Raw genomic sequence first — 25,779 nt, 5'->3', positions numbered from 1 at the left:
TAAGCTCTTGCTCTAGTGAAAAGTTAAACCATGCTTGAAATAAAACAAACAAGACGAGACAAAAGCAAAAAAAGTCTCCAGGGTGAATATAAATTGAGAGAAAGGTCAAAAAAAATGACTAAGACTGAAGTGTTACAATTATTAAGTTTTTTTAAAGGAAGGTACATTTTTTCTTCTTGTCTAATTCAGGATTGCAGTTGCTTTCCATGAGTATTTGAACAAAACTTTGTAAACCCTTCCAACTTGAGACAACAGCAGCCGACTACATTTTCCAAAGGGAAGTCTAAAATAAGTGAAAATGTGTATTCCTTTCCAGCCTCATAAAATTTCAACATTGAAGCTGACATTTAAAGATGACTAGTTTCTGTGGCAAAGGGGTATGTTCAATACAGCTCCCCAGAAACATTCAAGTCCATCTGGGCAGAACACAGGTCTAATGTTAACCTCCTGTAGGGAAAAACAACTAGGAAGAGAAGGCAGATAAAAGGCAGGATTCTGATTCTAGAAGATTTTTCATGGCTAGTTTTAAAAAAATGATTTCTTTTCAATGTTACAACTTTCTATATTTAGATAACCAAATTGGGTGAAAATTAATTTAATATTGCACTTTTTAATCTCTCTAGAGCAGGGGTTCTCAAACTTTTTCAACAGGGGGCCAATTCACTGTCCCTCAGACCGTTGGAGGACCAGACTATAGTTTAAAAAAAACTGTGAACAAATTCCTATGCACACTGCACATATCTTATTTTGAAGTAAAAAAACAAACGAGCAAAAACACCCACATGTGGCCTGTGGGGCGTAGTTTGAGGATGCCTGCTCTAGAGTAACAGAAAAGTCGATTACTTACTTAGATGCCATTAATCCTTTGGGCCAATCACTGCTTATAATATAGCATTATTTAGCTTATCCAATATCTACATCAGGGTTATTTATCAAAGGTATCCATATGTGGGAGAGACAGAACAGATCAAGGACACTATGTCTTTCAAGCTCAGTAGCACTTAGCAGGTTCCTGGGCCTCCGAGGCCTAACATTTAACCATGACTTCTCACACAATCAGGTGAAGAGGGCCAGGGTAGTCAGCAGATGTCTTATTCAGATAACAAAGAGAATAATATTTCAGTGACAATGTGAGAAAAAAATGGCAAAATTGATATAAACCCAATGAACTATGCCTCCGTTTTTGCTCTGCAAAACTCAACCTCAAGTCTAACAAGAACATTATCTATATTCTTGAGCAAATATGAAGACAATTGTACATATTCAGCTTCAAGTACACCAAAATAAAATGCTTACAGGAAATCAGCACATCATTGTTAATCAAGATAGCATATCTGAACTCTCTAAAGATTTAAGACAATCACAATGACTATATATTGATATTCCAGTATCATTGATGGAAAAAAATGAAATGGAAAGATTTTTGCAGTTCTGAACAATTTATCCTTGACTTGAGTTATAACTTAACATTATCAATTAGTAAATCCAATTTCAATGCACAAGATATAAAAAAAATGTGCAAACAAGAGATAGTTACTAACATTCTAGACTTCTGTATTTCATACCCCCAAAGAGGTAAAATTATTGCCATGTGAACAAAGCTAAATTTAGCATTTGGTAACTTTAGTATTTCAGTTCCTATATGAGACCCTTCATAATGCCCATTATCTCAACTAAATATAATCAGAATAGCCATAGTAATGATGAAGAGAACCCAATAATATAAAAGAAACCAAGTTGAAGTGTAGTTTTGACTTTAAATGGGAGGAGTATGTTCATTAAATGGGAGGAACAAGAACTGTTCTTGGTCTTTTCAGAGATTAAGTTGAAAGAAAGAATAGTTTTTAGTTATCTTAGGTCACGTTTCAACAACAAAAAAAGGTGTGAATGAAGAAACTTTATAAAGGCACTGTTAAGTATTGGAGTGGAAGCACTGTAGGAATTAGAGCCAGTTTAGACATTGCCCAACTTACTTTTCAACCATCTGCATCAAATATGCTTCATTAAAACAGAACCATATGGAAAATAAGCTAGCAATTAACACAGCTTTTGCACGTGCCTCTAATACAGTAGATTTCAAACTTTTAGTGAAATTGACTAAACTACTTCCATGTTGCTGCTATGTAGGATTTGGCAGTAGTCCCTAGACTTGCCTCATCCACACCATGTCATTTAAAGATATTGTCAGGTTTACTGAAATAAGCACATATGAATAAAATAAAGTATTTTATCACTTCCCTTGCATTTGGTATCAACTATTGAAACAAACCCAGGTACACTGAAACAATCAGCCTCTCAGAGGACAACTAATACTAAGTGATACCAAAAGAATACATCTACTTTTATATGTCACAATAATAGCCTCTATATTTGATAGTTCATGTCTCTAAACATTGAACATAAGCTGTTATAATTAGCTTTTATTAACATGTGAAACTGTTTTAGACTTCAGGAACTTTAGCAAAATGATCTGCACAAAGGAATGACATAAAATAGTTTCATTATTGTCACCATTAACAGACATCAAACTACAGATAACCATGTCAAGTACTAGTAAAACAAAGAATAAGACTTAGTTCTGGTTCTCAGTGACTTAACAATCTAGCTGGAGAGATTAAATATATGTGAAATGATAAGGGGCTGGATGAGAATAATAGTAATAAAAAAATGTTTAAGAAAGAGTGACTTCTTACTCCCTTCACCTCTATCCAGAATGGTTGTTTACCATTACACAGTTTATGAACTGCACAAGGGGACTGCACTGAAGGAGCAAGTAGGCTGTAAATCTAGCCAGTACTCTACTCTTTAAGTCATGTATCTTAGCATGGGGCTGCAACCATCTAAGGAAAAGGCACCTATAAGGAAAGGTTTTCCCAACTCATAATGCCATGCTGCCAAGGGAAGCTACATCTACCCAAAAAGGCTTCTTTCCCCCTAGTTTATGTATTCAACATATGTACCATTTTCTGCTGCTACCACTCTAGTCCAAGCCATCGTCATCTCTCATGTTTACAAAAGTAAACATACTTTTGTCTTAGCCTCCTAACTGGTGTTCCTGCTTCTACACCTGCTTTTCTATAGCCTCTTCTTCTCATAGCAAGCAACTCTTTTAAAAATGTAAATTACCTCATCTTGCTTCTCTCTTAAATCCTCTAATAGTTTCCTATATCACTGAGATAAAAGCCAGAGTCTTCATCATGGTTTTGAGGACACTACTTTAATCTTGCCACCAGCTATCTCTCTAACATTATCTCCAACTTGCTTTTACTATCTCAGTTGACTCTAATCATAGTATTGGTGCCAACTTTTCTTTGAATAACCAAGCATCTCCCACTTGAAGGCCTTTCTACATTTTTTCCTTTGCCTGAAAGCTCTTCCCCCAATAATTTGCATGGCTTGCTCCCTCACTTCATTCAGGTTTCTGATCAAATGTTTTTATATTAGAGAAGACTTCTTGGACGACTACCCCCATTACTCTCAGTAAATATTTATTGAATAAATCGATGAAAATGCAAATGACTAGAAAATAAGATCCTTGAGAGCAGTTATTTTTATCTGTTTTGTTTCACTTACATATATTCCCAGCATCTAGGATAGTACTTTACATGTAATGAGCACTGAATAAACATTTAATAACCAAATGAATGACCACTGTAGTGATGCATAAGAAAGAGAAGTCAACACATTTCTAAAGTTTCATGTCTGGGTGTCTAAGTGCTGGTATCACTTTCAAAAATATAAAAGGCAAAAAAAGAGATTGATTTAGGGGAAGGAGATGTTAAACTTGGTGAATCCAAAATGATAAGACATCTAGGTAGAAATATAGAGTTAAACAAACAGAACTAAAGCTCAGGACAAAGCTGGAAAAATAGATGTGGGATCCATCCATGTAGCATTAAAATGCATTTGAATAAATCAGACCTCCAAGAGAGTACAGAGCAAAAACAGCAGAGAAAGGACTAAACTTGGAGATGTATATATTTAGTTTATGAGCAGAAAAAGTGGATTCATCCAAAACGCAAAAGAGAAACATTTATGTACTAAAAACTTGTTGAATGCATACTACATGTTAAGTACTGTGCTGAGCCATCTTTAGTCAACAATATCAACTGCTACAGAAAGCAAGACTGACATTGAATATGGAATTAGGCAAGCGCTAGTATTCTTGAAGGCAGTAGATTTGATAGAGTCAGCCAGAATCAAATGGAAGCCAGACTCCAATGGATTGAGGAGCAATGAGATGTAGATAGAAAATAAACTCTATTCATTCAAGAGTATTGACAGTAAAAGGAAGAAGAAAATAAGGACATTTCAAGGGTTAGCAAAGTTAACAAAAACTATTTTAAAAAGAAATCTGAATTATTTGTTCACATAGTTTGTAATAATAACGTCTTGCATTTGAATGGAGTTTTCTAGTCTATAAAGTATATTCACATACACTATTGTAACTGACTCACTACCAACTTGCAAAATTATCAGGACAAATGATATTTTAAGATAAGAAATTGTGACTCAAAGAAGTAAAGTAATTCGCTCAAGTTCCCAAAGCCAGAAAGAAGCAAAATAGGAATTAGAAACTGAATCTCCAACACCGTAAAAAATAAGAGAAGGGATCCTCATTAGAGGGAATAAGAATAAAAAAGCACAAGTGGAGATGTCACCTTATGAAAAGAGATGGAACATTTCTTCCTCTGAGACAGAAGGAAAAAGAGTTTGAAATAGTAAAAGAACATGGGGCAATGTGAGCTGAAGAAACAGAAAGATTATGGACTGAATTTCTAGAAGTGAGATACACAAAGTTCCATTTCAGAGAGAAATTTCTACAGATAGGTAGGCATAAAGTTACACATCCAAACTACCAACTTAGAACCAAGAAGTCAGAAGGTATTTTGTGTGTCTCACAGATCATATATACCTGAGTACAAATTATCTGAGAGTGCCTGATAAGAAAAATGTTTAAAGAATGGGGGCTGATGATTGAAAGAATTAAAGGGACCAGAGAGAAAAATTATATAGGACATACTGACTTGGTTTTGCTTCCCAGGAAACAAACTGGCTAAGTCAAAACAATGAGCAACTGTGGGATAGCAAAGCAAAATACATTTCCAGACCCAGGTCCTAGTAGTCCTAATAAAAGCTATTGTGGAAGTTAACCACTCAGCTTTAGAATCAGAGTCTTCTTTTCTTCCTCCCTTTTTAGCTATTCTAGTTTATAGCAAATTAATCTTGAATTGTTTATTCTTTCTGAGTTCTATTTCCCCTTCAGCAATGATCTTTCTTCATCCCTCTTGGACTGCACTGGCCTGAGGCTTTGGCCCCTTATCAAAATCTTCTGTAAGAAATAATCTGACAGCTCTAATTTGCAGCTGAATGTGCAAAACGTGGTTAAGAATATGGACTCTGGAGTTAGATACACCTGGATTCCAATTCATTCTCTGATTTATTCATTCAGCAAGTATTTAACTGAGCATCTACCATGTGTTGAGCACTATTCCAGTTGCTGAGATACAGCTTCAAACAAAATAAGGTCTCTCCCCTCATTGAACTTACACTCTGGTAAAGATGGAAGGTAGTTATAATAAAAAAACAAGCTCTGCTCTTTCTTAGCAATCTGACCCTGGGCAAGTGATTTCACTTCTATATGCTTCAATTTCCTCAACTGTAAAATGGAAACAACAGGAACTGCCTCAGACTATCTTGAGAAATCAACAAAATGCATTACATAATTAATATATAAACATTAGCTCTCTGAGCTTTGGCCTGGAACACAACATGCACACACACTCCCACCACAGGACCATTGCATATGCTCTTTCCTTTGCCTAAAATATTTTACATCTTCCCTAGCCCCACCCCAGCACTTCTACTTTATTGTTGCCTATTATCCTTTCAGATTTCAGCTCAATCATTACTTCCTCAGGGAGTACTTACCTATGTCAAATCTCATTATATTTGTTCAGAATGACAGATATAACCCCTGTTTATTTAGTTATTCATTCATTCTTTTTTTTCATTCATTCATCCAAGACCCCTTCATCATTTACCTAGATTACTTCAAAAGCCTTCTGCTATGGTCTGAATGTTTATATATTCCCAAAATTCATATGTTGAAATCCTAACTCCCAAGGTGATTATATTAGGAGGTAGGGCTTTTGGAAGATGATTAGGTCATGGGGGCAGAGGCCTCATGAATGAGATTACTGCTCTTATTAAAAAAAAAAAAAAGAAGAAGAAAAAAAACAAGAGAGACCCCTTTCCCTCTTCCACCATATGAGATTAGAGTGAGAGGCTGTCTATGAGAAAGCAGACTCTCACCAGACACCATATCTACCAGCGCCTTGATTTTGGACTTCCCAGCCTATAGAACTGTGAGAAATAAATTTCTGTTGTTTATAATCCATCCATCTTTGCCATTTTGTTAGAGCAGTTGGAGTAAACTAACACACCTCCTAACTAGTCTCCCTGATATAGCCTATACTAAACATAGCAGCCAGAGCAAACCTTTTAATATAGAAGTCAGATCATGTCATTTTTCTGCTAAGAACTCATGTCACTTTTCCACTGAGAATCTGTCTTCCTCTGGTTTCCCATCTTCCTCATGGTAAAAGTTTTCCATCTTCCTCAAAGTAAAAGCAAAAGAGTTAAATAGCTTAAATCATACATGTTCTCACCAATCACATCATACAGCTATAGTGGCCTCCTCAATCTCATCAAGGTCACTCCTCTATGTCATGATACTGGTTCCCTCTTTCTAGACTGGTCTTCCTCCAGATATCTGCATAATTTTTTCCTTCATTTCTTTGTTTTCAACTTAAATATCACCTCATCTGTGAGGTCTTACTGTATTTTTTTTTTTTGAGATAGGGTCTCACTCTACATCCCAGGCTAGAGTACAGTGGCATGATAATAGTTCTCTGCAGCCTTGAACTCCTTGGGCTCAAGTAATGCTTCTGGCTCAGCCTCCCAAGTAGCTAGTACTATACAGGCATGCACCACCACACCTAGATAATTTTTTCAAAAATTTTTTTGTAGAGACAGGTTCTCACTATATTGCCCAGGCTGGTCTTGAACTTCTGGCCTCAAGCAATCCTCCCACCTCAGCCTTCCAAAGTGCTGGGATTTGCAGGCATGAACCATCACACCGGGCTGCCTTACTGTATTCTGGACATAAAATAGCAAACTTCCCACCTCTGCACTCCCTGCCTTCTTTATTCTGCTTAATGTTTCTTCGTAGCACTCATTATCTTCTGACATACTACTGTCTACTGGTTATTTTTTAATGTCTTCTCCACCACTACCACTAAAACATAAACTTAATGAAAGCAAGGATTTTGTTTTATTCACCGCTGTATCTCCATTGTCTCAAATAGTACCAGGCACATAGTAGACCCTATATTTAACGTGATAATGTCCACAAAACAAGCCAGATAAATTTCCAAAATAAACAATTTCTACAGCTGAAAAAAAATTAAAGTTCCTGACATTTCATAATAGCTAAGCAAAATCTCAATGCCCTTCCAGAATTTCAGTCCAAACCACAGTTAGTAAGATACCAATTAAGAAAGAAAATTTAAATATTCAAATTTATAAACTAGATGAGGAAAAGAAAACATGAGGAAGAGCAAAATGGAACAAGAGATTGTAAAAGAAAAAAGAATGTACCTTTTTAAAACTATGAAGCATGTGAATGTTAATTGTTCTTGGTACTTTGAATTTACTTGAACTTCTATTGTTTTAATTGTCCCAGCAGGGCTCAGATTTCATGTAAAGTATTCATCATATATAACTTTCCCAATTTCTAATATTCTTTTGAATTATATAAGGCATTATTATCATCTTGATGTTGTACTTACATACTAACAGTCCCATCCAACTAGACATTACCAAACATTTCCTACATTGTGGTAATCATTAAATTCTCTATAGCAAATAAAATGTGAGATCAGAAATAGGAGGAAAAATAAAATCATATTATATTTAGAAGCAAAGAAATGGTCCTATTTAGGGATTTTCCCCAAAAGTCCCCTGAGCAAACCGATCACTAAATTTTACTAATTAGACTTTATATCAACTGGCATTCATTTGATGGAGTTTTAGGTCACCTCTTTCACTTCCCATCCCTCCACTCCTACAAATTCAAAAATATAGTTATCTTGATTGATGGGGATGAATAGCTATACTGTATTTAATTAGTACCACTTCATTTATGGCAAACATCTAGGTCCCACCTAGTGAAGTAAGACAATTGAAAAGACATCAACACCATTTTAAAAACTCTTTAAGATAGTTCAGAACTCCAGTTTTTAATTCAAAGGCAAAGGCAAGTTAATTAGAGTCAAAAGTAGATTTGTAGAATGGTCTCTAAGTCAAAGGATTTGAAAGCAATTTATGAATGATCCCAAAATAATGTACAAATTAGCTGTTCAAATGCTGTTACTCTTAAGTTTTAATTTTAAAACAAATAAATTTAAAAGGTTAGTTTTCAGTATTAGAGTTATTTTAGATGTATTCAATGATACAAACTACCTTAATCAGAAATCCAATTTTATATTTGTCTTATTTTTTAAGATCCCAGCTTTTTACCAAATTATTTTTTTAGGACAGTAGGCCTCAATTTTTGCAGTGATTAGAATCATCTGTAGGATTTGTTTAAATGAAGAATCCTGGGCATCTATAGATTCTAATTCCACAGGAAGAGGTAGGGCACCAAGAATCTGCATTTTTAACAAGCACCGAAATGCAGTTAGTTAACAGTTAGTGGTGCTCAAATCATAGAGAAATGCTGATCTAGAAAGCCCAGGTAGTAACTATTTTCTCCAAAATCTTAACAAATCACTCTTCTCCCATGAGGTCAAGATCCTAGTACATTTCATTTTACATCCATGATTCAAATATTAAAAACATTTGTTCAATAGGCATTCTGTGAGGCCCTGCTGTATAGCTAGCGATCTTCTAAATTATAAGGCATATAAGCCTACCTACGATTTCTGCTTCGGGATTCAAAATGGCACATCAGGGCCTTTACAAAGATCATTTTCTCCCTATAGAAACCGTCTTAAACCAGGATGAACTACCAAACCTAGACTAACCAAAACCTTTAGACTAGCAGTATTAATTTCACTTGAAATAATAAAGAGAAATGATATTTTTGCCCTTTTCCATCCTGGAAATGTTAACAATAGCAAATCGTTTTTTTTATTAGCAAAACACATCATTCTTTATTTTTCCCTTCTCTTCACCATTCTGAAGAAAAAAAAAGGTTTTCAAGAGATTTTAAAAAATAGAGTAAAAACTAATTATATTAACTGAAATATAAACTATAATTTTCAATAACAAATATAATTGTGAACGTATGATATGTAAGATATTGTGCAAAAAGGTTTTGGTATGCAGATGAACGCTAGAACTTGTGGTCTATTAAAAGACCTTATTAGGTCAGCTAGCTGTGCAACATGACCTATAAAAATGCAATCAACTCTCAATTATCAACAATGGATCATCCACTTGCCCCATCAAGTTATATTTTAGGTCATTGATATACCAGTCCTATAAATAACAGCTATCCTATTTAATTATTTCATTCTTCTTTTTCAAATTTTTGGTTTCTTGCTATGTGCTATTTAACCTATCCCCTAACCTCAAGAGACTTGAGGAAGGTGACTCTGCTTAACCAAGTCAACAATTTCATGTTGTCTATTCCCTACTTGGAGTGAGCATCAGATAATTGAGCAATATGAGCAGGATGAGGAATGTTGAACTTGTGTAACAGTAATGGAATATTATGAAAACGATAAAGTACAGTTTATGAGCTACTAACTGTCCCTTTCCAGAGTGCCGTGTGTGTGTGTGTGTGTGTGTGTGTGTGTGTGTGTGTGTGTATATATATATATATGTTGTAGCTAATGTTGAATATCAAACCAAAATTTAACAGCTCCCAATCATCTCCAGGATAGTTCAAACTCCTTAATATGACACAAAGTCCTTTAGGATTTTAACCATTTGTGTCCTTATAGTCTTAGGGCCTATTGCTTTCTCAAACAGTAATAATAGTTTTAATAATTTTTTTTTGAGACAGAGTATCACTCTGTCACCCTGGGTATAGTTCAGTGGTGTCAGCCTAGCTCACTACAACCTGGGCTCAAGTGATCCTACCTCAGCCTCCCAAGTAGCTGGGACTACAGGTGCATGCCACAAAACCCGACTAATTTTTCCACTTTTAGTAGAGACGGGAGTCTCTCTTTCTTGCTCAGGCTGGTCTCGAACTCCTGACCTCAAGCAATTCTCCTGCCTCAGTCTCCAGAGTGCTAGGAATATAGGCATGAGCCACCGTGCCCTGCCAATCATTTTTTTAATGCTTTCCATGTGCCAGGCACTACTGCCAAGCAATTGCAAAGCACCATTATAAATATACATTATTAATTATATTTTAAAGTAGGAAAACAGTGAACATTTTACCCACTATCATAAAGGTAATATAAGATGAAGTTAAGATTCAAACTGTTCTGACTGATTCCAAAATACATACTTAGTCATTAGATTTTAGTGCATCTTCCTCATACCCTCATTTTAGCTGTAATAAACCAAATCGTAAGTCTTCACTTGCCATGACCTTTGATGTCTTCATACTTTTCTCATGTTTCTCCTATTTCTAGAGTATCCATTTTTATTCTTGTCCCCCTAGATTGATTCAAAATTTTAAAAAATAGTTACTAAAACTTATTGTGTGCCTGGCATTGTTTTTGGCACAAGAGACAGACTAGTGAGCAAGACAAAGGTTCTGCCATTATGGGGCTTACTCTTCCCTAATCTTCTATCAATACATGACTCAAAGTCACTGCTTTGATGAAACCTTCCATTACATCTGTTCTTAATTTCTTCTTCTGTTATATCATAGCACTTTATAAGACCTTTATTGCAAGATATCATGTTGTACTATGTACAATCATTATGTACCTCATCTCCCCCTCTAGCCCATAAAGTCTTTTGACATAAAATATCCTTTCCTATTTAGATATATATCCTCAGTCCTTAGAAGAATACCTAGTTAACAAGCAAGCCCTCAATAAATGTTTTGTAAATGAATAGAAAACTACACAAATACTTGTCTTAGATGCCATCTGTATAGTCCATATAAATTAAATATTAAAAATACCTAATTGAAAGAGAAAAAAACATAATTTATAAAATCAGTCACAGAAAAAGTGGTAGTCACAAATATTTAAAAATATATTTATATCTTACCTTGGCAAATTTTAGTGTTCAGGTTTATATTAGCTGTTATATTAAATATTTTACAGTAACAATCTAACTCACATATTAAGCTGGTTAAATCAAACCATCTTCCATAAGTATATAACTATTATGCAGCCTCATAATCCAATATGTAAGATAAATAATAGTATTCACCACAATTGAAACTTAAAGTTATTATTAATTGAGAGCTCATCTGCATTGCCATGAAATTTCAGGTATTATTTCTTCAGTGTTTTATTGCAATAGCAAAGAAAATAACTATTGATTAAAAATGAAGACATCTAAATTCCAATAATTGTGCAGGGTACAAACAATTTGCATATGTATATTTATTTCTATTAAATCACATGATTTTAAATGTAATCAAATTTAATTCCTTCTGAAGAGGGTTAGGGTTTTAAGAACTAAAAAGTTAGCCTTAGAGCATATTTTATACTTGTTTTTAATTGCTAGTTCTACATATTTTACAAATTCCAAATTATCTTTAAATTGTTCTCGCATAATCATATACACACAAAACACCAACTTGCATGCTAACAGCCAAAGCATAAAATCTGTACACAAGTTTCCCTTGAAGAATATGAACTAGGTAATAATAAAATCTATTAGTTGTAAAATCATAGAATTTTAGATCTAGAAGAGCCAATAACTGCCAGCAAACCACGAGAAGCTAGGAAGAAGCAATGAAGGATTCCCTATAGGTTTCAAAAGGAGAATGGCCCTGCCAACACCTTGATTTTGGACATCTAACCTCCAGAACTATGAAACAAATAAATATATATTGCTACAGCAGCCCTGGGGAACTAATCTATTAAAAATCTTTGAGCAAAACTATTTCAAGAAGCAGAAAAAAATTTTCTTCTCCCTTTTTTGTTTCTTCTTTTAGTTTTCTTCCTCCACTCTCTTTCTTTACTGATTGCTTTCTTTATGTTTATAAACCATAATTATGTTCTCCCTATTCTAAAAAAAAAAGACCCTTTTCTCAGTAGTCTCTCTCCATTAAGGGACTGCTTCAGACACTTGCTTCCTTAGCTACCAAGCTTCTTTACAAGGTGTTCTGTCCCTCTATCACTACTTCATCATCATCCTCGCAATGTGGTCCTTTGCCAAGTAGTTCTGGTTTTAGCAACAAGCACCTATTGACAAATCCTCATTCTTCAAAAATTCTCAACAATATTTGATACTGCTATATCAAATCAACAGTGATTGCTATTGGTCACTCCCTTCTTACTGAAATTCTTTCCTCTTTTGACTTCATGACATAAAACTTTCCTATTTATTTTTCTTTAACTACTTCTCTATTGTTCTTTCACTGCTCCTCTCTCCTTCCCCTTTACCATTCTCCCAAGGTTTAAATCTTAGGTTGTTCTTTCTCTCCCTCACTCCCTTGTTCTTTAACTCTTTCCTTCCTTCTTTCCTTCCTTCCTTTCTTCCTTTCTTCCCTCTCTCTCTGCCCCCTCCCCCAGCCTGTGGGGAGATACAATCTAACTCCATGGATTTAACTATCACTCCTTTGCAGTTAAGTCCCAAATCTGTATCTCTAACCCAGAGCACTCTTTTGAGTTCCCTAGTCATACTTCCACACAGTGTAATTTTTGTGATTAAGAGCATAGCATCATATAGACCTAATTTTAAGTCCCAGCTCTGTCACCTACTAAATCTACAGCTTCAGGTAAAATACTTAATCTCTCTAAATCTTAGTTTCCTTATCTGTAAAATAGGCTTAGTAATAATACCTACTTCACTGGGTTATTGGAAGGATTAAATGAGAAAATGTATTCTGAGCAGTAAATAATCCTGTGCCTCTTGCAAAAGAAGTTTTCAGTAAATGTCACTTTGCTGTTATTTTAAGTATTTGACACGTCCACATATTGGTACAACTAGCATCTGAAATTCAGTATGTATGAAATCACCCTACTTTGCTCTGTTCTGACACTATTATTATTGGATCTTAGCCTTCTGCACAAACCAAGTATAAAATCTGGTCAAGACTATGGGCTCATTTAAGAATGTAAGGGCCTTAGAAATTCTCTCCTGAACTATTTTAAAATATAAAATAGAATTAATCTTATTCTACCATTAGAGTCATTATATATTTTCTCATATCCCCACCCCCAACCCCACTAGACTGTAAGCTCCATGACATCAGGGACATTTTATATACCTTGTAGCATCCAAAAGAGAACTGTATATATTGCAAGTACTCAAAAAATATCTGTTTATATGAATTAAGATTGAAGCTCACATAAGTACCAAGGTTCACAAGCTAGGTTTAAAGACCTAACAGTTTAGTTTCTAAATCACCTTCTTTTTAGGAAGCCTCCTAATCTTATTCATAAAAATAGAGAATCAACAAATATTGGTTGAAATTTAGCACCCATAGCACTTTACAACAGAAACAAGAATAGCAACTAATATTCATTGAAGGCTTACTATGTGCCAGGCACTGTTCTAAGCATTTGATATGTTAAAATATTCATTCTTCCACTTGTAAACTATGTAATTTTGGTAAAATTATTTAGCCTGTCTGTTCTCAGTTTGCTCATTCATAAAACTAGAAAAAATATATATATATTTATATATATAGTGATAGCTACCTCAAAGAGTTGCTTCTAGTTTCATATGAGACAATTCATGTAAAGGATTAGTACAGTGGCTGGCAAATAGCAAATGCTCAATAATTGTTAGTTGCTATTATTGATGTAAAAATACATGCATATGTAAGCATGGGAAAATCTTGTTTTTAACTATAGTCATCAATAAACAAAATTTGATAAGCCTGCAAAATGAATAAATTTGATTTATGAAATGAATCTACTGGCATAAAAGGAAAGTATCAAAGAGTGTAATAAGGAGAGAGAAATCAAACATAAGCCTTTTGGAAGTATGTGTGTGTTTGTGTGTGTGAGTGCATATGTATGCATATATATGCAAAATAAATAAACTGCAACTTGTTTATTTTTAAATAAAATTTAACATATATGTCAAGTTGCATTGAATCAAGTAAAAATTACATAGAAAATAAGTGTAACATATTTTTCTAGACAATAATTTGAAATTATAATAAGATATTTTTAAAAATGAAAATGACCAAAAATTGAGCCTAAGTAACATTTTAAAAGAAAAAAATTCAAAATTGGGGGATATTTACCTCTTTTCATTTATTTTGCTGGACACACTGATTGCAGCATCCTGAGATGGAAGCATGTAAAATGTTTGCAGTTTCTTTCCTAGAAAGAGAACGGAACTAGGTATATGCATAATTGCACATATAAGTAGCTTATTTTAACCTGGTCAACAACTTTTTTATGGCTCCCTTATTTTGAAGAATATTAGAAATAGAGAAAAAAATCTTCAATTCTTTCTTAGAATCCATATAAATAGTATATCGAGGCTCTGAAAAGGATCTGATCCAAGCGGGACCATGATCTGGTCTAGCCCCTATCTCTCCTCTTTGGTACTAATCCTTCTGTGATATCAGTGACAAAAAGGAAAAGGAAAAGAAAGATCAGATGGGCAGATTTCTCTTCCTTTCCTAGGACATAAAGGAGAAGTACATGATCAGGAAATCTTCAGCAACTTATATAGTCTATAGGTCCAGGAAGGGATACCCTTGCTCCCTCTTTATCTTCCAACTCCCTCTTCCATCTCTTATCCTTACAAAGCCACAGAAATAACTTCATAATAACCTTCCCTTGAGATGAACAGTACAGAGAGGCATGTACTTGAATAGAAAGAAGCATGTTGTTATGTTCTCCCAGGTTTCCAGCCAAAAGAAGCCCATTTTTTTCATCAGTCTAATATAAGGGAAAGCTAAGACAGGGAAGTTTTAATCATATTCTTCCTTGTCCATAGTCTAAATCTGACAGTAGCCTCTGGTAGATTGATGGAAAGAATAAAATGAAATATCTAGCAGCTGAATGGTCAGCATAAAAACTATGGGCATGAATGGATTAATAAAATTTGGTATATGTATACCATGGAGTACTATTCAGCTCTAAGAAACAACGGTGATATAGCACATCTTATATTTTCCTGGTTAGAGATGGAACCCATACTACTAAGTGAAGTATCCCAAGAATGGAAAAACAAGCACCACATATACTCACCAGCAAACTGGTATTAACTGAGCAGCACCTAATTGGACACATAGGTACTACAGTAATAGGGCATTGGGCAGGTGGGAGGGGGGAGGGGTGCGGGTATATACATACATAACGAGTGAGATGTGCACCATCTGGGGGATGGTCATGCTGGAAACTCAGACTTGTGGGGGGAGGGAGGCAAAGGGCATTTATTGAAACCTTAAAATCTGTACCCCCATAATATGCCGAAAAAAATAAAAACTATGGGCAATATTAATATTATTTATCAGAATAATTATGCTACCATTCCCATTTCTCCTATTTCACTTAAAATTTAACTTAAAACATACAAAAAATGATAAATAGAGAGTCTTGATTACAGCCATTGCAAACACAATTCTTTTATTTAAGTTTAATTATATTTCTATCTTCTATTTTAACTAGGATTTCATGCATTAATTTTTTATAACAATAAATAGCCAATGTGTAATGGCATTTATCAACTGCTCACTAAAACAAATGAGTTGTATCAGGACTGACACAAATGATTGACCTGATTAAAGAAATGTATATAGTGTCTAATTTTAAAATAAAGATTACAGATAAAGTAAGTTCTTCTTTTAATTCCTGTAAAGAATACTACCTAGACTTTCCAATTAACACAAATAAATGATAAGTTACACAACTAACATGGCCAACAGCACCAAAAAATGGCTCTAACTTTATCTCCAAAGGTAGAGCTACTTCCTTCCTAACAGAGTTCAGATCTTGAGATTTCTATTCCATAAATTTTGTTCACAAACTGTCTTTTCATGGTATCATTCCTCGTGTAAGAAATTGGATTTCCACAACTGAAATCTACAGCAGGGCAACAGAGTATATAGTTGTCTTTTCAAAGCAAGATTTTCCCAATAATTCCTACACCATGTAATTTTAGTTAAAGCTGCTAACCATAGACTATAATTAAGTTTAACATTCAAGACCTTGCTACACCTCTCTATAAAGTGTAAACACAATTTGGCATACAACTGGTATTTCTGAAGTGTCTGGATTCTCCTTCATTCATGCAGTTGAACTACCCATTGCACACTTTTAGTTCCATACATAGGCACCAAGCATTGAAGGAAACAGGAAACATTATGCTAACATGACTATAGTATTGATGAATACAAAAACATAACCCCAAGGCTAAGCTGCCAAATAAGTAGTGAATTAATTTCTGTAAAGTACTCCAATATTACAAAGGTGTGTTGAAAGGTGTCTGCTCATGTTTCAAATTAAACGCACTGCTGGTCAGCATTAGCACCTCAGCTTTGAACACCAGCCATTTGCCTATAACACTTCAGGGGCTAGGAAAAACGGATTTGCCGTTCACACTGGAATAATTAGAACATGTCAGGAAGAATTAATTTCCTCATTTTTCAAAAGGATACACAGAAATTACCATGTTATTATATGACAGGGTCCCTTGGAGAATTATATTAAATTTAATTTCTAGCGCAGCCCACACAACAAATTAAAGTCATAAATAAGATGGAAAGAAGCGGGACGCAGAGCATATGTTTATGGCAATGAGTGAAGCCAAGGGACCAGAAACAACTATCTTCATTTCATTTTATTTAAATCAGCCAGACACTGTGTATCTGAATGACAGCACTTGTTAATGGTGCTGAGATTATAGGCTCCTTAATTTTAGAAAACAGAAGCAGTCAGTCAGTGTCTAAAATAGTACATTTCCTACAATGCAAAAATTAGTATAAATTTACTTCCCTTTCAAGTCCATTTCTTTTTGCCCTGCAGCAAGTTTAACAAAGATAAACTTATTTTTAATAATGCTGTTTCTCTATTTGTCTTCTTTCTCTTTGGGCAATTTTCTTAGATAAAAAAAAAAAAAAAAAAAATGAAAGTAAAACAGAAGAGTTACTAGGACAAGTGAAATTTGTAAACATAGTGTCTATCCAGAATACAAGCTTCCTGTTCCATCCTGCAAATACATCTATCCATTTAGAGCTGAGAGACAAACATCTCCAAAGGAAATTTGTTTTTCATATTAAATGAAAAATGACTTTTTCATACTTCCTATGAAATTGAAGTGAAACTACTAAGGATATTGTTCTACCACTCTAAAAGCCCTGGACTTTATAACTAGTCATTAAGCTAAAATCTGTATGTAGAACAAAAGAGATTCCAGGTCACACTAATAATATAGCTACCACTCATGTCAAGAGATCTTCCTGCTGCCCTCTCATCCTGCTTAAGAATCCTTTCACTGGGTACCACCTCTTTCTCTTCCACCTCATTTAGCCACAAGCACTCAAGAAGGAGTCTCACCTATGGCCATATCATCTACTCTGAAATCAGCCCAAGTCTAGCATAAAAACATTAATAAAATTTTAATAAATGCATTATAGAATATTAATTATATTATTGATTCCATCCCTTCTCCTTATAAATCTGTACACTCTCAATTGTTATAATACTTAAGTTATGGGTAAAATAACCAGACTGGAAGCAAGTATATATGACTTTTAATTTTTTCCTGTATACTCAAGTTGTCCTATAGAAATTGATGAAGTCAGCACCCTCTCCAACAGTTAAGACTGGCATCAATTTAGACCTACATACCAGCAACCCAAATGCTTCAAGTACCAATTATCAGATCAATTTATACTGTGTTAATTACCATTCAGAATTTCTTAAAAATGCATAAATATATTGTCTTTTAACATGAAATATTCTCAATGTATAGGAAATGGAAAAAAATTTTAAGGAGTGGTATTTAGAAAACTATTTAAAATGACTACCATAAAAACAATGAAAAAACTGCCACAAAAGAGAATCATTGATCATTTTAGCCAAGATTTTTCTACTTTCCTCATAGATTTAATCTCCACATAGTCACCTACAAATTCTAAATCATAAATGTTAAGATTACTCACAGCTCCAGAACATGGTGGTATTTTATCATGCTTAATAACTGAAGATATTCTTAAGGTGAAAAAGGAGTTTGTACACTTTAAGAAATGACTGTCATGAAACTGAGCACTCCCTTGGGTGCAACAAACTTTAAATAATTTGTGAATCAATTAACTGGCGACTCTCTTCATAACACAGATTTCACACTCCCAGGTCACTGCATTATCAGCCTGATACGAATCATAACATTTTGGAGAAAAGTTCGTAATTGAAATCATTAATTAATTTAACAGGACTTTTAGTTATGCATTGCATTAAACAGCTGTAAAGGAGCAGAGATTAATTAGTTGTTTCTCTGACAATTTTCACTGCTGCTACTACTTAGTGGAAAACTCTTCAACTTGTAAAGTACATCATGTTCTATATAATCTGGTAGTGACCTATCCCAGCAATTTATAATTGAAGGAACTATAATTTCTCTGAAACAAAGTCTAGATCCTCTGAGGTGTTTCTCCGGAAGAAAGGAAATTAAATAACAAATACTGTAAAGCCTGACCTCTCTTTATGTGAAAATGAATCCCGTATCTGGAATAAAGCCTGAAATATATATATTAGTATACAGAAATAAAAAAAAAGTTATAAAGTTATTCCAAGCTAACATTTTCCTGAAGCTATCAAGATATCTATCACATATTTTGAAAATTCATCTTTTTCTGTTAAAAATATAAAAATATAAATTATTACATATAAATAAACATTAGTACTCTGCCTTTACTTCTTAGAATTTAGAACTATTTGACTAACCTACAAGTTGCTCTAGCAAATTAATTGGCTAGAAAAGTATAAGAAAATTCAAAAAGCAACTCAAAGAAAAGTGATTAGTAATTTTTGCAATACATCATTCCAAAGTCCTTTCATATCATGTCCCACTCTGTACAACTTCATCATTTCAACAGCTGAATATCTCACCTGCTATAGTGAAGGCACTAAAAGATATATATTATGGATATTCTAATAAAACAGGTATTTTCTTAGAAAAATACACATCTTATGAAAATTAATTAGTTGAAATTAAACATTTTCCAGGTTCATATCAGGAAATAATCAATCGTGCCACCAAAATCTCAAGTTTATTTTTGTTCATTCCCTCCACCCCACATGCAGCAATCACATGAACTTCTTAAAATTTCCAAAACCTACCAGGCCTTTCTAATGTCTATGTGTTTTTACAAATAGTATACCCTCATCTTAGAATACTCTCCTCCTTCTTCACATCTCCTCCAAGTAACCCTCTATTACCCCTATAAGAAGCAGCTCAAATATTAACCTACTTAATGAAGCCTTCCTCCAATTCTTCCTGGAAAGTTTTGAATTTATATGTATTTTATTTCATTCACATCTCTATTCTAAGATTGATGTTATTATAATTTCTCTCCATTAGATTTTTAAGCTACTTAAAACTGGCTTTCGTATACTGTTCACATTTAAATCTCAAACATATCTACCTGGAACACATTAGGCCTTCAGTAAATATCTGTTGACTGAAAAAAAGAATGAATAAATGAACATGCACATATTTATTTCCACATTTCATTTCAATAATATTTATTTAGCACCTGTTATAAATCAATCACAGTGCTAGGTGCTTGACAAAATCTCCACAAATTTTTTAAGTTAAAAAAAAAAATAGCCTCTGTATTTTTTGAAAACATTTGGCCTTAACTATATTTTTTGGTATTTTATTTCAAATTTAGTAATTGTTACCTAATGAAATTTGAAGTGGGAGAGCAAGAAGTATAATGGAAACTATGTAACAACAAGTTACATAGAAACTATGTAACGAAATAACTATAAATTATTTTAGGATATCATTTTTTATCAAACTCCTTTTGCTATCAAAAGATCCGTTTCCTCGGAGTCAAATTAAATAAATACGTTAAAAATAGTTTGGCTATGATTCTATCAAGACTCCCTTATTTACCTGGGCAGAAAATGAATCTTTGTCTTTTCTGAGATAGTATGTTACAAAGTAACACTAATTATAGTATTAGTGCCTCCTTTAATGCATTGTTTCCCATAATTCACTCTGGAAGTAAGGCAAATCATTATGGTTCATGTATTATCCTTCACATTCTCTCACTTATATCATCTTCATATCTTATTTCTCACTTCAGCCCACTATAATGGCAAAGATAAGTTGGCATCTTCTTAAAGTGTTGCCATTTACATAAGAATCTGTGGCAATTTTATTCTTTTAATAGCGTTGTTCCCTGATTCCAAATAGTGTCTTTATCTAAATGCAATTATCACTTCACACAGTTCTTGTAAGAATTAAATGAGATAACATATGTGTGTACTCAATAAATGTTAGCTCCCTTCCCTCCCTCTTACCCAGAAAACACACACACAACACATAAAATATGTCGTAAAGCAAGTTGTTCTTATGGAATCATTCTGGCACTGTATGCACAATTGGCTTCCACTCTACAAATATTTGATGAAACTATTTTAAAAGAGGTTAAAGATAGCAAGAAGTAAGTATATATCTTTATTAGCAATAGTTGAATGGACAAACTTTTGATAGTGGTAATAAGAATGACAAAGAACAGGATAAGTCTGCCCAAATGGATTACAGATTGCTAGAAATGTGCTTACTTTCTTTCAGCCAATTCCTTCTTGTGACCAAAGAGGCTGACCATGGTTAGATAGATTTAAAGCCCAAAGTCAAAGAACAAAACAAAGTTAACTTCCATATATAAATCATACTTATAATTCCTGGTGCACTTGTCCCAATTATTAATTTTTTTAAATTAATTTGTCACCTTAATAACTACTAAAACCTAAGGTGCTATAGGGAAGTGACACCTTGATTACATGATCCTAAGACCCAGAAGAATCCTGAGTTGAGAATAGAATCCATATCTTAAAATGTATAGGCTTGGATTCTACCTAATATTTACATTAAAATACATAAACAAGTTAACAACAGAGTAACATTAGACCTATCCCTTAAGACTCAATAAATCAGGAAAACTTTAACTTACATAATTCACCAACTTCAAATTCTTTCCCAACTAATAGTGATTACTATTCTCCTTCATCTCTCATCTTATATGAATATACACATGCTTTATTTCTTGTTCTGCAACTCACTCTACCTATCAATAAAACTCAAATTGCCCTATGATTTGTATATTTGTGTATTTATCCAAAATGGCTGCAGCCATGTGTCTGTGAGTTTTTTTACATCCTTATTCATAACTAGTCTACCAGCAGAATTATTGGGGAACTTCCTCAACATATCTCAGTTACGTACCTATTACTAATCATGTTCTCACTGCACTGTACCATCACTGAAAATGCTCCTTACCTTCTTCTGGCCCTCAAAGCATGTTTTGTAGTAGTACCTTTAATCCAAGTTCATCCTTTTCCACCTAGTCTGAGTAACCTTGAGGAGGCTGGTTTTAGAATCCTGACCTTGAGATGAATGAGGCTTAGATCTAGTACACCTGCTTGTTTTCAATTCTTCTTGGGTAACATTACATGGCAACTACATATTGAACAAGTCCATCTCCTTGTATAAAAGTGTGCTTACAAATGTGTATTTGTAGTTAGTGCGGCAGAAGTATCTAGGTCAATGCCAATTTTTAGTGTGGAATCTTTGGTTTTCTTTAATGATCAAACAATAACCATAGACAAATCTTGCTCTCAAGAAGATACAAAGTAGATAGCAACATTTCAATATTTTCCAGAAATAGGACAATATGTTTCTTTCTGAAAGTGTGTGTTGAGATATAGCAGAAAGAGAGAGATGCAGAAAACGAGAAGGGATGTTATTTTTCTCTAGAGCATCCTTTTAATGAGTAAAAACAAAGTCCATGTGCATCTTACTTAGAAGATTCAAGAATCACCTTTCTACTAAGAGAAAGGTTATAATGGACATTATAAATATCGCATGTAAGAATGTACAATGAAAGAAGGGGCAGAGTAGGTAAAGGGGAGAGGGTAAAGGGGAGAGAAGAGAAAGAGGAAAGAAAGAAGAGAGGAGAAAAGAGGAGAGATAAAAGGGGGGAAAAGAAAGAGACAGAGAAAGAAGGAAAGAGAGACAGACAGAAACTGTCTACTACTAAATTTAGGAATGTGTTTTTTTCATTTGGGTAAATACCCAGTAGTGGGATTGCTGAATCAAATGGTAGTTCTACTTTTAGTTCTTTGAGATAGCTTCATACTACTTTCCATAGTGGTTATACAAGTTCACTGTCCCACCAGCAGTGTATGAGTGTTCCTGTCTCTCCAAATCCATGCCAACATTTGTTGTTTTGGGACTTTTTCATAAAAGCTATTCTCACTGGAGTTAAGTGATGTCTCCTTGTGGTTTGATTTGCATTTTCCCTGATGATTAGAGATGTTGAGCATCTTTTCCTATGTTTGTTGGCCATTCATCTATTTTCTTTTGAAGAGTTTCTGTTCATGTATTTTGCCCATTTTTAATAGTCGTTTGATTTTTACCTTGCTGATTTGCCTGAGTTTGCTATAGATTCTAGTTATCAGCCCCTTAACGGATGTATAGCATGCAAATATTTTCTCTCATTCTGTAAGTTGTCTATTCGGTCTAATAATTGTTTCCTTTGCTGTGCATAAGCTTTTTAATTTGATCAGGTCCCACATTAAAAAGACATCTGCATTCTAATGTTTACAGCAACACAATTCACAATTGCAAACATGTGGAAACAACCCAAGTGCCCATCAATACATGAGTGGATTAATAAAATGTGGTATATGTATACCATGGAGTACTACTCAGCCATTAAAAATAATGGTGAACTAATACCTCTTGTATTAATCTAGAGGGAACTGGAGACTACTTTTCTAAGTAAAGTATAACAAGAATAGAAAAACAAACACCCCATGTACTCACCATTAAATTGGTGCTAATCCTTCAACACTTATGTGCACATATGGAAATAATATTCATTAGGGATCGGGCAGCTGGGAGTAAGGAGGAGGGGATGGGTAAATTCACACCTAACAGGTGCAGTGCATACTGTCTGGGGGATGGGCATGTTTGTAGCTTTGACTTGGGTAGTGCTAAGGCAATTTATGGGACCAAAGCGTTCATACACCCATAATATTCTGAAATTGAAAAAATATATAAACTAAAATAAAATAATGTTATATGATTAAAAAGAAAACTGTAGAAACTAAAAAAAATAAACTTAGGAATGTGGCAGGGGTTGGGAAAGAGGAAAAAAAAGAGGTCATAAAAGCCAACTGTAACCATTATTTTCTTTTTAAAATATTTCCTATTTTACAGAGAGGGATTGGAAAAATGAGGTAAGTGAATTACCTTTAAAAATACTCATTCTTATTTGACTTAATTAGTTTCATGCATCCAATTGCCCTTCACCTTCTTAGAATTTTGGTGGTCATATTTCTACAAAGTGATCCCAAACAATTCTTCCAATATATTACACACATAAACAAGTTTTTCTTCAAAACCAGGCATGATGGTCATTTTTTCCTCTTTTCTCTTCAACAAACATAGTTATTACAGAAAATGAAAGGAAAATTCCACTCTTCATTCATGTTTGAGTTCCTCTGACTTGCTAAAACATACCGACCTGTAGCGTAAGACATAATTCCAAGTATATGTATTTCTTTTTTGTTTAAAAAGAAGACTTTTACGAGATTTAATTATTTAAGATTTAAAAAGAGTAGAAGTTTTTCTAACCATGGCTCTCGAGGGATTTTCTTTCTTTCTTTTTCTTTTACTTTCTTTTCTGTTCTTTCCTTCCTTCCTTCTTTTTTCTTTGAATGGAGGAAATTATTTTATCAAGAAGTTTAAATTTACATTTTTAAAAATGTGTGGCAATCATCATTAAATGTCTGTTTTTCCTTGCTTTGTGATACATTCTGTTCACAAAAACAGTTAATTTTTTAAGCCAAAATTAAGAAATTATAAGAATTGAGGAAAAGAACATGGTCATTGAGTAAATCAATCCTGAATATGAATTCTGGCTTTATCATTTCCTGTGCTACTATTGGGAAAGTCTATATTGCCACTCAGCCTCAATTACAAAAATGGGTACAATAACATTTTCTACCTCACAGGGTAAATACGAGAATTAAATGAGAAAATTCTCTCTCTCTCTCTCTCTCTCTCTCCCTTACTCTCTCAATATATATATTAAATCATATAGTTAAATTAAATATATTTCACATAATACGTGGCATAATTAAGCACTTAATACATAGTGCTATTAATAGAGTATATGCTTCAAGTACAGTACAAAATTTATCTTCCTAATGATTTTATCAAACAGGCAATGGAATTAATGTTCTGTAGAGGAGACTCAGTTCTTTAAAAACAATGGTAGATCAAAGAACATGAAAATTTTTAATAAAGTGCTTACTTTAATGCAATACTTTTCAAACTATGAGTTAAATGAGAGACAAAATGAATTTTTTATAGACAACCCACAGAGTGGGAGAAAATATTTGCTCTCTATACCTCTGATAGAGGTCTAATAACAAGAATCTATCTAGAACTTAAAAGAATTAACAAGAAAAAAACAATCCTATCAAGAAATGGGCGACAGAAATGAAAAGAAACTTCTCCAAAGAAGACAGAATAATAGACTGCAAACATATAAAAAAAGTGCTCAACATCTCTAATTATTAGAGAAATGCAAATCAAAACCACAATGAGATACCACCTAACCCCAGTAAAAATGGCCTATATCAAGAAATCCCAAAACAACAAATGCTGGCGAGGATGCGGAGAGACAGGAACACTATTACACTGCTGGTGGGACTGCAAATTAGTGCAACCTTTGTGGAAAAGAATTTGGAGATACCTCAAACAGCTAGAAATAGAAACACCATTCGACTTTGCAATAGCATTGTTGGAAATCTACCCAAAAGCGCATAAAACATTATATTATAAAGACATCTGCACCCAAATGTTTATGGCAGCACAATTCACTATTGCACGGTCATGAAACAACCCAAGTGCCTGTCAATTCATGAGTGGATAATTAAAATGTGGTATATGCTCACAATGGAATATTACTCAATCCTAAGAAATGACTGTGAGCTAGCACCGTTTATGCTATCCTGGATTAAGTTTAAGCCGTTATCCAAAGTGAGGCGACACAAGACATGAAAAATAGGCCCTACATCTACTCGCCATCAAATTGGTATTGACTGATTAAAACTATGGTTTTCAAATGGTGGCAATGCTCACCAGGGATTCTGGGGGAGGGGGGGACCCAATCTTAGGGATGTGGTGAGCATTTTAGAGGGGAAGGGCATAACTCTAACCCTTCTTAGGTAGAGGCAAGGATATACAATGTAACCAAAATGTCAAAAAAAAAAAAAAAAAAAAAGACCAAGCAAACAAAAAAGGAAAAAAAAAACTTTTTATTGGGTGGTGGACAGGCGGGAGGTGGGAGGAGGAAAGGGGTGTATGCTTACATGGCGTGTGTGGTGCACACCACCCGGGGATTGGACACATGGGGGGAGG

At 34.1% G+C, this 25,779-nt stretch overlaps 1 protein-coding gene and 1 pseudogene across 10 annotated transcripts in view; one reads left to right on the top strand and one right to left on the bottom strand.

The window, feature by feature from the left end:
* SOX6 (SRY-box transcription factor 6) overlaps nt 1–25,779 on the bottom strand; it is a 631,508-nt gene that overhangs the window by 465,957 nt on the left and 139,772 nt on the right. For 5 of the 10 annotated variants that reach the window (XM_076002133.1, XM_012780692.3, XM_076002134.1 and 2 more), the window contains one exon: nt 14,405–14,483. The exons of the other annotated variants lie outside the window; for them this stretch is intronic. In XM_076002133.1, the coding sequence (XP_075858248.1) occupies nt 14,405–14,460 (56 nt within the window). In that variant the 5' untranslated portion in view covers nt 14,461–14,483. The remainder of the gene's footprint in view (nt 1–14,404; nt 14,484–25,779) is intronic. 10 annotated transcript variants of the gene reach the window in all.
* The window catches only part of LOC105879991 (uncharacterized), a 48,649-nt pseudogene continuing 46,453 nt past the window's right edge, over nt 23,584–25,779 (top strand).

The sequence above is a fragment of the Microcebus murinus genome, chromosome 4, assembly GCF_040939455.1.
Source record: "Microcebus murinus isolate Inina chromosome 4, M.murinus_Inina_mat1.0, whole genome shotgun sequence".
NCBI lineage: Eukaryota > Metazoa > Chordata > Mammalia > Primates > Cheirogaleidae > Microcebus > Microcebus murinus.
The sequence above is the reverse complement of the archived record's forward strand: the minus strand, read 5'-3'. Positions and strand labels throughout refer to the sequence as shown.